Raw genomic sequence first — 13,280 nt, 5'->3', positions numbered from 1 at the left:
GGCCCCGTGCACTGCCAGCCCTCCATGCGGCTCGGAGCCAGCCGGTGACAGGCAGCCACCATGTCGCAGGGTGCCGGGGGCAGCGGCAGCCTCCTCCTCCTCACTGGGCTCCTCTCGGTGCTGGGTAAGCTGGGGACGGGGACAGGGGACCAGGGATGCTGGTCCCGAAATCCTGATCCTGGATGCTGGGGGGTACCGGGGGTCTCCAGACCCCTCGGAGGTGGCCGTGGGGCTGGCGGCCACCCACACGTCTGTTTTTGGGACCGTCACCGGCGGTGGCAGTGCTCCGGGACTGTATCTGCTGCCGTGCCCCAGTCCCCGTCACTGGGCTGCAAGGAGAGTCCCAACACCAGCCACCCCCCTGGGGACGGGCGAGGGGTGCTGGGTGCCAGACCCAGCCCTGCCAACATCCCCAGGCGTCAGCCAGCACCGGGACACGGTCCCCTTCGAGCGGCCGTGGGGACGCCAGGGCGGAGGCTTCCCGCAAAGGCACCCGTGGTGGCACAAAGAGCCGCTGTCCCCCACCAGCCTTGGTGCTTTCTCCGGGGCCAACGAAAGCGCTTTGGTGGCAGCACGGGGCCGGCGTGGGGGCGCAGGACCGGCTGGCGGCCCCGCTGATGGGCTCCGTCCCCGTGCCGGGGTCCACCGCGGGGCTGATGGGTTTGTGCCCCCTGGCAGGGCCGTCCCCGACGTCGTCCATCCACGTGTACACGCAGCGGGAGGTGTACGGCACCGTCGGCTCCCACGTCACCCTCTCCTGCAGCTTCTGGTCCAGCGAGTGGATCTCCGAGGACATCTCCATCACCTGGCACTTCCAAGCCGAGGGCTCCCGCGACAGCATCTCCGTAAGCACCCGCTCCACTTCGGGGCTGGGGGTGCCCCTGCCGTGCCCAGAGCTACCGTGACCCCGATGTCCGTGTGTCTGTCCCCATTGCTAGATATTCCACTATGCCAAGGGCCAGCCCTACATCGATGACGTGGGCACCTTCAAGGAGCGGATGGAGTGGGTGGGCAACCCCCACCGCAAGGACGGCTCCATCGTCATCCACAACCTGGACTACACCGACAACGGCACCTTCACCTGCGACGTCAAGAACCCCCCCGACATCGTGGGCAAGTCCTCCCAGGTCACGCTCTACGTCTTGGAGAAAGGTACGGCGCCGGCGGTCCCCTCCCTGCCTCAGTTTCCCCGCCCCAGCCAGCGGGGCTGACGGGGCGCTGGTGTCCCCGCAGTGCCCACCCGCTACGGCGTCGTGCTGGGCTCTATCATCGGCGGGGCTCTGCTGCTGGTGGCCGTGGTGGTGACCCTCGTCTATCTCATCCGCTACTGCTGGCTGCGGCGGCAGGCAGCCCTGCAGCGACGGCTAAGGTGAGCCCCACCACCCAACCGGGGCAAAACCACCCCAAAATGGGGCTGCCAGGCAGGACGGGGCGGGGGGGGGGGGCGGGTTGGCCTTTCTGAGCCGCCTTTTTGCCTTTCCACCCCAATTTCAGTGCCATGGAGAAGGGGAAGCTGCAGCGATCGGCCAAGGACGCGTCCAAACGCAGCCGGCAGGTGAGCACCGAGGGGTTGGGGGGGCAAAACACCCTGGCCGGGGTGGGGGCGATTCCCTCCCCTACCTTTTGGGGTGGGAGGAGAGGCTGCGGGGCGAAGCCCCCAGAGCAGGGGGGTACCGCGGCGCCGACGCTGCCCCGTCCCCACAGGCGCCCGTGCTCTACGCCATGCTGGACCACAGCCGTGGCGCCAAGGCGGTGAGCGAGAAGAAAGCCAAGGGAGCCCCGGGAGACTCCCGCAAGGATAAGAAATAGCGGTTAGCGGGCAGGGAAGGTACCGCGGAGGCGGGCGCCGGGGCCCCCCGGCCCCCAAAAGTCGTCATGACCATCGAGATGGAGCTGCGGGGGGAGGCTGCCGAGACCGCCCGCCCTCCGCCCGCCGTCCGCTCCCCCAGCAAGGGCAGCCTCAAGAGCGCCCTGATGAACTTCATCAAGCCGAACGCGGGGACCTGACGCCCAGCCGCCGGCGGAGGGGGGGGCCAGGACGCGGCCCCCCCCGGCTCCGGCAAGCGGCTGCCCCATGGCACGGGACCCGGCGAGGAGCGGGGTGTGGTCCTCGCCCCGGGTCCCCCAGCCTCGGGGTCGCCCCGGCGTCCCCCCGCCCTGTCCCGAAGCCCCTCGGTCGGTACCTTCCTCTGCGCAACCGCTGCCCTGCCCAGCCCCGGGCACTGATGTAATTTTTCTATTTGAAGACGCAACCACTGAATTTTGGGTCTGTCCCCCCGGGCTGCCTCGGTCCCCCCTCCCCAGGGACCTGTGGGGTCCCCGCGGGACCGTGCCACCCCTATCCCTCCCCGTCACCCCCTCAAAACCAGTCTCCGGGAGGGTTTCTCTGCCCCCATCGTTGCTCCTTTTCTGGCCGTTTTCTCGTCTCTCTCCGCAACCGAGCCCAAATGACGTTGCGGGGTGGCCCCCGCCCCGTCCCCTCCGTCCCGCTCCCGTCCCCCATTAACCCTCCCGCCCCATAACCCCCGGCTCCCCTGCGTCAGCCGGAGCCTCGTGGAGGAGGAGAGGCTGCGGCCGGGCTGGAGGAGCTGCCGGTGCCCATCACCCCGGAGCCAGGCGCCACTCCCTGACGTGTTTTTCTATGCCCTGTCCGTGTCCCCCATCCCCACGGCGCCATTAATAAAACTCACATCTCCAGGAGCCCAGCGTCCGCCCCGGCTCGTCACTGTTCCCCACTCGAGGTGGGGGTGTCTAAGGGGGGGGGCAGAGGGTGGCTGAGCACTTGTGAACTCATTGCACGGAGGCCCACCAGCTCCCACAGGGAAAGGGGCATCGCTGCTGCTGCGCCACAGTATCCCCAGCGAAGTGATGTCTCGAGGGCGTCCTCGTGGCACCCCAGGGACCCCCCTCAGCCGGTGGGGGCTGTCCCCAAGGCCACCCGTCATGGCTGTGCCCCAGCCTAGGGCCACCTTCCCCCTCATCCCCATCAGCTGTTAATTAAAGCTCACTCCAATTAACACAGAGGCCAAGTCTCAGGTCCTGCCCTGGGTGCACAGCCCTGGGCACAGCCATGGGGTGGGTAGGGGTCTCCCTGGGGCGGGTGGGGGTCTCCCTCCATGGCCGTCGCTCACCCGGCGGTGACTGTCACTGTCCTGGCAGCGGGGCTCAGGGAGGGACCACGGCCCCGGCGTTGGGGCACTGGGCTGACTGCGCTGGAGAGACTCACAGCCCCATCCGACTCCGCACGGGAGCAGACCAGGAGCACTCGCTCCCACACCGACACAGCGGAGGCCGGGAGGGAAGGGGGCCCCGCGCTGCTCCCCCCCCGGCCCCGCCACCGGGGCTATAATTGTCTTTTCCCTAATAAGTCTGCAGAGTGAGCGGGGGCCGGGGCCAACCCCAGTGCCCCCGGGGCATCCCCTGGGCCCTGCCTTTCCCTTGGCCACCGACGCTGTTTTTCTTTCCAGGGAGCTATTTCTGCCAACACGCTGCAGCTCTGTGCCGGGTCGCGGAGTCCCAGGTCACCCCACGGCATTGGGCACCGCAGGGACCGGCCCTGCAGCCGCCTTGCATCTGAGCACGCAGCAATCCCGGTGCAAATCCCCCAAATGGCTTTATTTCAACCACCCCAAAGCACTTTTTTTCTCATCACCAGCAGGTACCTCCTGCCGCTGCTCTCGGCAGTGCTGCAGCGGGAGTCGGGGCTGGGAACTGCTGCCAAAGCCAGCCCTGAGCGCAACTTTGATGCCTGGAGGGACACGGCACTGCGAGGCCTTCACCCCCCGAGGAAGAGGAGCAAGTGGCAACGTCTTTCGTCACCGCTGCAAAGAGCGGCGTGATGGGAAACGAGGCCATGGCTCCAGGGGCTGAGACTCAGCGGCTGATAAATTAAGCAGAATTTCATGGGAAAAATCCCAAATCAGAGGGTGACGGGAGATCCCGGGGGTGATGAAGCCATTCCCAAAGGGCCAGCCGAGGGGCCCCATCCTAATGGGGGAACCCCCCCATCCACATCCTGGGGCCACCCCTGCCCGCACCCCCCCAGGGACAGCCTGGCCCCAGGGACCCACGGGGCTGCTTTTAACAGGGAGCTCCACCCGCTCCCCCAGAAAAGGGGGACCTGGGGGTCCCACCCAGTGGGGGACCCTCCCCACACCCCCTCCCACAGACCACACACCAGCCCAGCTCCTCTTCCCCATGGTTTATTCTTTACACATGCTAAAAGCCCCCCCAGGGGAGGGGACGGTGACAATGACAAGGGCGTGGGGAGGGGGCAGTGCGAGGATGGGGAGCACTCTGTGCCGGGGGAGCCCCGGTTTCCCGTGGTGGGCTGCAGCCTGCAGCGAGACCTGTCCTCCCCACAGTGTCCCACCTCCTGGGACGGGACAGGGGCTTCCCTCGCTCAGGGGACACCGGTCCCCCCCCGCCACGTCCCCGGCAGCCAGCATCATCGCCACAGATGGGGAAATGGAGGCTGCCCCAGGGAAAAGGGCATTTCCATGCCATCCCCTCGCACGAGGGCCACCTCCACTCCAGGTGACACAGGACTCAGCTGTGTCCCCCCACATCGACCCCCCAGCTTCACTCAGGGTCCTGGCTCAGGGGTGGGCGAGGGGTAGGGAAGGGCCAAGCCCCCCCAACCCCACTCGCAGAGGACGAGGCAGCCCCGGCATGGCTGAAGTCAGGATGGGACCGTGCCCACGTGCAAGAGCGGGGCGTCCGCCGTGGGCCGGGGGTCCCGGGACCCCGGAGCCTCTCAGGGCCCTGACTCCTTCTTCCGCTTCTGGAAGCGGCGGAATTTGCCCTGGATGGCAAGCGCGGCTTTCTCCGTCTCAGGCGCGCTCAGGTCGATGTCGATCTCCTCCTCCTCCACCTTCTTGGGGTCACCGGCTTTGGCTGAGGGGGGGGACAGGACAGGGGCTGCCCTGGTTACAGCCTGGCACCCTCAGACTCACCCCAGCACCCAGTGAGCACCCTGACCCCCCAGAGGCAGGGTACACCCAGGGGGGCACCCCCCCACCCCCCAGGGGACAGAGGAAGGACAGAGCTGGTCCCCAAACCCATCCAGGTGTCACCCCCCCCCATGGTGGGGACACAGATCCTGGCAGCTCTGGGGACAGGAGCAGCCAGCAGGGTTCCAGGCACCGGGGCAGAGCGGGGGTCCCAGGAGGGCACAGGACAGAGGTGGCACTGGTGACAGGGCACCCCGCAGAGTGCACCCCGCCGGTGCCGGGGGTCCTCACCTTCCTCCTGCCCGCCGGGGGCCTCCGCCGCAGAGGGGGACTCATGGGGGCTGCGCTGCAGAGAGAAAGGGATGCCCGGGGATGACACGGGGCCCCGGCAACAAACCCGCACCGTGGGGAGGGGGCACGGGCTCCGCTTTGTCGGGGACCCCCCGCAGCCACCGGGGTCTCCCCCCGCCTCCAGCCGCCCCCCCCCTTCCCCGGGGTGCAGCATCCCCCCCCGCCATTCCCAGGGCAGCTCCTCTCCCGGCCCGTTGCCAAAAACAAAGGAAAAAGGGAAAACCCCTTGTTCTGTTCCGTTCCGCCCAGCACCGAGCCCTCACCTCGCTCATCTCCACCCCAGCTCCGGTGCCGCCGCCGCTCCCGGTGTGCGGCGCCCCGCGCTCCACCGCCCTCTTTATAGGGGCGCGGCTGAGTGACGGCCGCAGGCAGCCAATGGGGCGCGGGGGCGGGGCAGGGTGGGGACCTGCCCCCCGCGTGTCTCACACCCCCCCCGCCCCGCGCCTCGACGCCCCGCGGAGCCGGACCCGGCGGGAACCGGGGGGAACCGGGGGTCCCCAGCCGTTGTTACCCTCTGAGCTGCCGCCGTCCTGGGGCACCCCGAAGGTGGGGGGTGACCCCCGGGGGGGGACAGGCGCTGCCTGGGGGTCCTGGGATGGGGACACTGCCGGCACCTCCCCACGGCGGCTGCTGACGGGGACCTTCCTGCGGGGTCACCGGTGGCAGGACGGCCACCGCCGTGGTCCCTGTCCCCTCTGGGCGCTGCCGCCCCGAAAAACCTCCCGCAGCACCCACGTGTGTCCCCCTGCCTGCCTGGCCCCTGCCTGTCCCCCATGTCTGCCTGTTCCCCCACACCTGCCCATCTCCTGCCTGTCCCCCAATGTCTGCCATGCCTGTACCTGCCTGTCCCCGCTTGTCCCTCCCGTGCTGTCTGTCCCCCCCGCCCCGTGCTGCCTGTCCCCGCCTGCCACAGCCTCGCTCAAGTTCAAGGTTCAAACTCCACGGGGCTCCGGCTGGGAGGCGGCGGGGACGAGCCAGGGCCGGGCGGCCCCTCGCTGCGTGGCGGCGAGCACCGGGCGCTGGCCGCACTGGTGGGCACTGGGACTCAGGTACCGGCACCAGCAGACACCGGCCACCTTCGGGGGTGTCACGCGGGCGGTTCAGTGGTGGCCGGGGCAGGAGGTCACGGCGGCAGGTGGGTTCACGAGGGCGCTGCGCCGTGGGGTGGGGGGGACGCTGTGGCTTCGAGGCGCCGCATAGGGGACGGGGCGCAGGAGCCGGTGTCGGGGCAGCGGCCGTGGTACGGGTGGTGCTGCCTGCAGGGCGCAGTGCCGGGTGTTGCTCAAGCGGGAGCTGCAGCGTGTGTACACACACACCCACACGCACGCCCCGCACACCCGCCCCATCCTGCAGGCTCTGTCCTCACTGCCGTCCCCCCGGTCCGGACACTGTCACCCACGTTGCCGGCCATGTCCGTGTCGAGCCCCTCGGACGCAGAGAGCAGCCCCCGCCTGCTGCTGGGGCCCCGGGGCTCCGGGGGGGAGGACACGGAGCCCGGGGAGGAGAAGGTCTGCGCCGTGTGCGGGGACCGCGCCACCGGGTACCACTTCCACGTCATGACCTGTGAGGGCTGCAAGGGCTTCTTCAGGTGGGGGCTGCCACTGTGGGGGGGACCCACGGCTGCTCCGCAGCACTGGACGGGTGCCAGGGGATGGGGTGGGACGGGATGGGATGAAGGAGGGGGACAAGATGGGATGCGGCAGGACAGGATGGGAAAGGACAATATGGGATGGGATGGGACGGGATGTGGCGGGACAAGATGGACCGAAATGGGACGCGATGGGATGGGATGGGACAAGATGGGATGACATGGGATGGGACAAGGCAGGATGGGACAAACGGGATGGGACGAGACACAGTGGGGTGGGATGGAACAAGATGGTCCCGTGGACAGGGACTGGCTAGGACAAGACGGGACGGCCACTGCCACCCCACGCTCGGGCCACCTGGCTTCTCCGGGGCACAGTGGTGATGGGGTCCTGGGGGCTGGAGGTGGCCCCCGCCCTGGGACATCCTGTCCCCCACCCCCTGCTGCCCCTCTGCCCCCCCCTGGGGACACACAGCGACAGTCCCCATGGCTTCACGGCCGGGCCCCGTGCCCGTGTTCCCCCAGGCGCTCCATCAACAAGGGCGTCCGCTTCACCTGCCCCTTCGCCCAGAGCTGCCCCGTCACCAAGGCCAAGCGGCGGCAGTGCCAGGCCTGCCGCCTCCAGAAGTGCCTCGACGTGGGCATGCGGAAGGACAGTGAGTGCGGTGGCACGGGGACAGCATGGGGGGACACAGGGGAGACCTGGGGGGAAGTGGGGGATGCGGAGCAGAGGGGAGAAGGGGGACCTGGGTGGGAGGACATGGGGGAAAGGGGATGAGAGGGACCTGGAGGGGACAAGGGGGGCATGGGACAGAGAGGACCGGCCGGGGTGGGGTGGCAGGGGAGGACACAGGGGCAGAGGGGACGGGGCTGCCCAGGGGTGAGGGGACAGCAAGGGACGGGGGCATAGAGGTGACAGCAGGGGGGTGCGGGAGAGAAGGGACAAGGGGACCCCCTTGGGGAGAGGGACCACGGGGCAGTGGCGGCTCTGAGCACCCAGGGGGCTGTGGGGGGGCCGTGCCACCAGTGACCCGGTCCCTGGGCCGGGGGTGACGGTGGCGGCGGGGCGGCAGTGATCATGTCGGAGGAGGCGCTGCGGCGGCGGCGGGCGCTGCGGGGGCAGCGGCGGCTGGCGCGGGAGCAGCCGGGGGGCTGACGGCGGAGCAGCAGGAGCTCATCGGCATCCTCATCGTGGCCCACCAGCGCACCTTCGACTCCAGCTTCTCCCAGTTCACGCACTACTGGGTGAGTGGGGCCCCCGGGACCCGGCCATCCCCGCGGGCGCCCCGGCACGGCACTAACGCCCCGGCTGCCACCACCGCAGCCCGCCGTGCGCCTCTACGTCCCCAGCCCGCGGCCACAGAGCCCGCCGGAGCCGGGCGTCCCCGCCACGTGGCCGCCGTCCCTGCAGCCGGGCTGCCTGGACGAGGACGTGCTGCCCGACGTCTTCTCCATGCTGCCCCACTTCGCCGACCTCAGCACCTTCATGATCCAGCAGGTCATCAACTTCGCCAAGGAGATCCCGGCTTTCAGGTCCGGGGGGTGGGGGGCACGGGCGGGATACCCCCACCGCCGCCCTGGCCCTGACGCCTGCCCTCGCTCCCCCTGGCAGGAGCTTGCCCATCGACGACCAGATCTCGCTGCTGAAAGGGACCACCCTGGAGATCTGCCAGATCCAGTTCAACACTGTCTTCAACGCGGAGACCAATGCCTGGGAGTGCGGGCAGCACTGCTACACCATCCAGGACGGAGCCCTGGGTGAGGGAGGGGGGGACGGCGGCACCGGGGAGCAGGGGACAGCCACGTCCCCGTCCCAGCTCGCCCGTCACCGCCACGCTCCCCCCCAGCCGGCTTCCAGCAGATCTACCTGGAGCCGCTGCTCAAGTTCCACATCAGCCTGAAGAAGCTGCAGCTGCACGAGGCCGAGTACGTCCTACTCCAGGCCATGCTGCTCTTCTCGCCAGGTAGGGACTGGGGGGCCGCGGCGGTGGGGCGTCCCCTCGGCCCCGCTGACGGCCGCCCGCCCGCCCGCCCTGCGCCCCCAGACCACGCCAGCATCGCCCAGCGGGACTTCATCGACCAGTTCCAGGAGAAGGTGGCCCTGACGCTCAAGAGCTACATCGACCACCGGCACCCCATGCCCGAGGGCAGGTACGCGCCGGAGCGGGGTTGGCACGGCCACAGTCCCCTCCACGGCGGGGACAGCCACCGGGTCCGAGCTGGGCGTCCCGTCCCCCCGCCCCAGGTTTCTCTACGCGAAGCTGCTGCTGCTGCTGACGGAGCTGCAGACGCTGAAGGTGGAGAACACGCGGCAGATCCTCCACATCCAGGACCTGTCCTCCATGACGCCGCTGCTCTCCGAAATCATCAGCTAGCACCCACGCCGTGCCCCGGCCCCCAGCTGCGAGCACCGGGGCTCACCGGCTACCAGTGCACTTTACAGGGCAGAGTAAAGCTCCTTTATTTTTCCAGGCTCCGTGGGTGTGTGCACGCAGGCACCGCTGGCACCTCCAGCCCCCGCTGCGGCCCGGAGTCACCCCCTGCGCCGCCGGAGGGAAACTGAGGCAGAGCAGGGGTGGGAGCAGGGAGCAAGCGCGGCGCCGGGGCGAGGAGGGCGGCGCGGGCGAGCGCCGGGGCCGACGGAGGCCCCCAGCCCCAAGCGGCAGCTGCTCCTCAGCCCAAAGGCGCTAACAGCCACCACGCGCTGTCACACAGTGTCCCCCGGCCGTGAGGGACCAGGTCCCCCCTCCGCAGGCTCCCCTGGCACCACGGCGTGAGAGGGGGCCCGGCCGGCGCCCCCGCGGCACGGCACGGCGGCTCCCTGAGCAGGACGGTGGCACGTGCCGCCCGCCCCAGTGGCCCCCTTAGCCCACGATGACGCTGAAGCCGCAGTGGAAACGGTTCTTCCAGTGGTTGAGGAAGGCGCCCAGAGCCAGGGTGACGGGCAGGGGGGGCAGCTTCTTCTCCAGCACCCCCCCGACGCTCCAGTTACTGTCCAGGAGCCCTGCGGGGGGGACAGGGTGAGCGCCCGGCCAGCGCCGGGGCTGCCGGGTGCCGGCGCGGCTCCTCGCTCACCTCTGAAGACCATGTTGGCTTGCGGCAGGTTGAGCTGGTAGCCGAAGGCGAAGGTGGTGTCCTGCAGCCGCGTGTTGGCCTCCAGCTCCACCCCGACCTGCACCTGGGGGGCGGAAAACGTGAGGCCCCGGGGGGCACAGGGACACGCAGGGGACGGGGACGCGCGGGGGACGCTCACCTGCTCGTTGGCTCGGTGGTAGTAGCTGGCGTGGGCGCCGCCGTACCCCACGTTCAGCGTCGCCACCCACTTCAGAGCTGGAAGAGAGAAGCAAAGCAGAGGGCGAGGGGAGCCGGGGCGTCCCCCCGGGGCCAGCACAGCGGGTGGGACCCCCAGGGCCGTGCCCGCGGCCCCCTCGAGTGCGGGGCACCCGCGTACCCGTGTATTTGCCGGCCAGCGTGAGGATGGCTCCCTCCTCCCCCGGCCGCCGGTGGTAAACCATCTCCCCGCCCAGGACCAGGCGGGAGGTGATGCTCTGGAGGAAATGGGCCACCAGGATCACTGCGGGGACAGCACGGCCCTCAGCGCGCGGCCCCCCCGGGCCCGGCAGCCGGGGCGGGGGGGTGGGACACGGACGCCCCGCTCACCGGACTCGCCGACGAGGTCGGGGTTGCCCAGCGTGAGGGTGGCGGTGCAGTCGTCCCCCCGGTACTCGCCGTCGAACTGCCACGTCACGAACTTGGCCTGGTGCGTCTGCAAGGGGACGGGCACCGCGGCGGGTCCTGCCACCGTCCCCGCCACCGCCTGGGGGTGACGGAGACGCCCCGGCACCCCGCCGCCCCGGGGTCCTCTCCCGCCCGGCCCCACCTGGAAGACGGCTTTGGTGCGGATACGCTCGGCCACGAGGTGCAGCACTTGGGCGTTGAGGCTGCCGCTGTTGTCCATGTCCCCGACCAGCGTGGGGAAGGCCTGGGGACGGGGAGGGGTCAGCTGGGGGGACAGGGACACCCCCGTCCCCCTGTCCCTGGCTAGGACACCCTCACCCCCCCCAGGTAACCCCACCCATCCTGGTGCCATTTCAGAGCCCTGCGGCCACCCCACAGCCACCCACCGTCCCAGGGCCACCCCGGGGTGCAGGGCCTCACCTCGGTGGGGCCGAGCTGCCGGTCGCCCACGAAGGTGGCGTTGAAGTGGTAGCTGGAGGGGCCGAGGGTGCTCATGTGAACCGTGTGCGTCACCTGCAGGGACGGCACGTCAGCGGGGGACAGGGGGGCAGCCCGGGGGGGGGGGGGTGGCAGCAGCCCCCCCCCCCCAGCACGGTGTCCCCCCGCGGGTCCCCGTGTGTCCCCCTGACCTGGAAGTGGCTGCTCAGGGTCTTGGTGACGATCAGCTTCACCCCCTCCATCTGCTGCGGGAAAACCTCTGGGGGAGAGCGGGGGCTGAGCGGGGCCACCGCTGCCGTACCCCCCCCCGGTGCCACCCCACCTCTCCCAGGGCCACCCACAGGCCTCCCCCCCCATCGCCCCGGTGCCCCCGGTACCAGCCCGTCCCCCAGCGCCGCCGGGACCCCCCGCTGCTGCTGGGGACACCTGGGGCCCGGCCCCGGCGCCCCCCCCCCCCCCCCCGGGCCCCGGCGCCCCCCCCGGCCCCACCTTTGCACTGCCGGTGCAGCTCATCGAAGCTGCCGGGGCTGCCGAGCGGCTCCCCCGGCGCGGGGCCCGGGGCGCGGCGGGGCCCAGCACGTTGCCCATGGCCCGGCCCGGCCCTACGGCCGCCCGCCCCCCCCGTCCCCGCCGGGCGCCGCCATCGCGGGCGCGGGCGCCGCCGCCGGAAGCGGCTTCGCGAGGCCGCGCCCGCCCGAGGCCGCCGCCGCCGCCGCCGCCGCCATGTCGGGCGCGGGCAGTGCTCGCCGCCCATTGGCTGAGCCGGCGAGGGCGGGGCTGCGCTGGACCGTGCTCCCCGGACCCCCTGCCCCGCGCGGCGCCGTTCCGGGGCTGCCGCGTTCCGCCCCGCCGCGCTCAGCCGGGGCCGCCCCGCCCCCGCCCCCCGTGTCCCGTGTGTCCCCACGCGTGTCCCGTGTGTCCCCATCTCCTCCCTGTCCCCGCCCCCCACATCCCGTTTCCCTCCTCGTGTCCCGTTCCCCCCATGTCCCCTCTGTCCCCCTCCCTGCATCCCTGGACCCCCTCGTGTCCCGTGTCCCCCCATGTCCCCTCCCCACATCCCTGGACCCTCCTGGCTGTGTCCCAGTTCCCCCCGTGTCCCCTCCACGTCCCCTCCCTGTGTCCCCCCCACATCCCGTCTCCCCCCCCATCTCCCCTGCCCTGTGTCCCCTCCCTGTGTCCCCAGTGCCACATCCCCTCCTTGCCCCCTGCCCGGTGTCCCTGCACCTTCCCCATGTCTCCCCCCGCCTCCCCGTCCCCTGTCCCCGCTGCTGTCACCAGCAGCTTTCCTGGAAAGGGCTGGCGTGGGCAGGGGCTTGGAGGGTAAGGGGCCCCGGTGGCCCCACTGGTGACCTGGGGGACAAAGAGTTTTTGTCCCTGGTGCCGCCCAGGTGCCCTTTGGCCGTGTGTCCCCAAACAGCGCCAGAGCTGGCCCCTGGCCCGGCCCCGTGGCGGGGTGTCCCCAGGGTCCCCCCCTACAGGTGCCCCCCTCCAGGACCCCGCGGGGACGGCCCCTGCCTGCCCCGCGCTGAGTCACAGCGTCACGTTGGCGGTGGAGGGTCAGCGATAAGGCGGGCGACGACCTTCGCCCCGCGGGTGCCGGGGCGGGCCGCGGTGTGCAGCCCCCCAGGATGCCCCCGCCAAGCCGGGACCCCAGGGTGGGGCGGCCACCGGGACCCACGGGGCTGGGGCAGAGGGGCTGGTGGGTGCTGGAGTCGGGGTACGGGGGGGCCCTGGGGCTGTAGGGGGACCCTGGGGATGCTCTGGGGGTCCCGCGATGCTGCAGGGTTACAGCATGTCGTGGGGCTGCAACACGCCGTGGGTCTGCAACACGCCATGGGGCCACACGTGCCACAGGGCCACGAGGTGCCACTGGGCCACCACTTGCCAGGGGGCAACCGTGTGCCACGGGGCCGCCGCATGCCACAGGACCACTGCATGCCATGGGGCCGCCAGCCAAGCCCCCACTGTGGCAGCGCCGACCCTCAGGGACCCCCACAGACCCAATCCCCGGGCCATTGTCACCCACTGCCCACGTCCTGCCCGGGGCCAGGGGGCGTTGGGGACGCAGGGACAGGACCCCGGGGTGCAGGGCCACCCCCGGCGAGGACGAGGAGGGGCCGTCCCCCGCAGCGACCCTTACCCCCGCCGTGTTTACCCAGGCTGTGGCAGGGGCCGGCACGGCCCCCTGGCCCAGGGGCGGGAGCTGGCCTGGG

General features: G+C 71.0%; 4 protein-coding genes across 4 annotated transcripts; 2 read left to right on the top strand and 2 right to left on the bottom strand.

Annotated features, from left to right (window-relative positions):
• The first annotated feature begins 60 nt into the window (after nucleotides 1–60).
• MPZ (myelin protein zero) lies at nucleotides 61–1,817 on the top strand. Its single transcript, XM_050912119.1, has 6 exons — nucleotides 61–124; nucleotides 679–845; nucleotides 939–1,152; nucleotides 1,234–1,369; nucleotides 1,495–1,555; nucleotides 1,705–1,817. Exons 1-6 carry the CDS (start codon nucleotides 61–63, stop codon nucleotides 1,807–1,809), a joined length of 747 nt encoding a protein of 248 aa, XP_050768076.1. The 3' UTR covers nucleotides 1,810–1,817.
• A 2,382-nt stretch (nucleotides 1,818–4,199) lies between these two features.
• On the bottom strand, nucleotides 4,200–6,714 carry PCP4L1 (Purkinje cell protein 4 like 1). Its single transcript, XM_050912216.1, has 3 exons — nucleotides 6,670–6,714; nucleotides 5,244–5,298; nucleotides 4,200–4,896 (listed from the first exon to the last, which is right to left on the bottom strand). The coding sequence occupies exons 1-3, from the start codon at nucleotides 6,712–6,714 to the stop codon at nucleotides 4,757–4,759; spliced, it is 240 nt and encodes a 79-aa protein (XP_050768173.1). The 3' UTR covers nucleotides 4,200–4,756.
• On the top strand, nucleotides 6,713–9,266 carry NR1I3 (nuclear receptor subfamily 1 group I member 3). Its single transcript, XM_050912215.1, is given in 9 exon segments — nucleotides 6,713–6,891; nucleotides 7,417–7,547; nucleotides 7,965–8,042; nucleotides 8,045–8,136; nucleotides 8,216–8,424; nucleotides 8,504–8,649; nucleotides 8,739–8,855; nucleotides 8,937–9,042; nucleotides 9,137–9,266. Coding segments are annotated over 9 exon segments (1,188 nt in total).
• Nucleotides 9,267–9,327: 61 nt separating this feature from the next.
• On the bottom strand, nucleotides 9,328–11,655 carry TOMM40L (translocase of outer mitochondrial membrane 40 like). The gene is given in 10 exon segments (XM_050912116.1): nucleotides 9,328–9,895; nucleotides 9,967–10,069; nucleotides 10,145–10,221; nucleotides 10,343–10,465; nucleotides 10,552–10,657; nucleotides 10,772–10,873; nucleotides 11,050–11,142; nucleotides 11,259–11,326; nucleotides 11,557–11,604; nucleotides 11,607–11,655. Coding segments are annotated over 10 exon segments (909 nt in total). The 3' UTR covers nucleotides 9,328–9,755.
• Between the last annotated feature and the right edge of the window lie 1,625 nt (nucleotides 11,656–13,280).

The sequence above is a fragment of the Gymnogyps californianus genome, chromosome 29 (genome assembly GCF_018139145.2).
Source record: "Gymnogyps californianus isolate 813 chromosome 29, ASM1813914v2, whole genome shotgun sequence".
Classification (NCBI taxonomy): Eukaryota; Metazoa; Chordata; class Aves; order Accipitriformes; family Cathartidae; genus Gymnogyps; species Gymnogyps californianus.
Note: the sequence above shows the minus strand (reverse complement) of the source record. Positions and strands in the feature narration are given on the sequence as shown.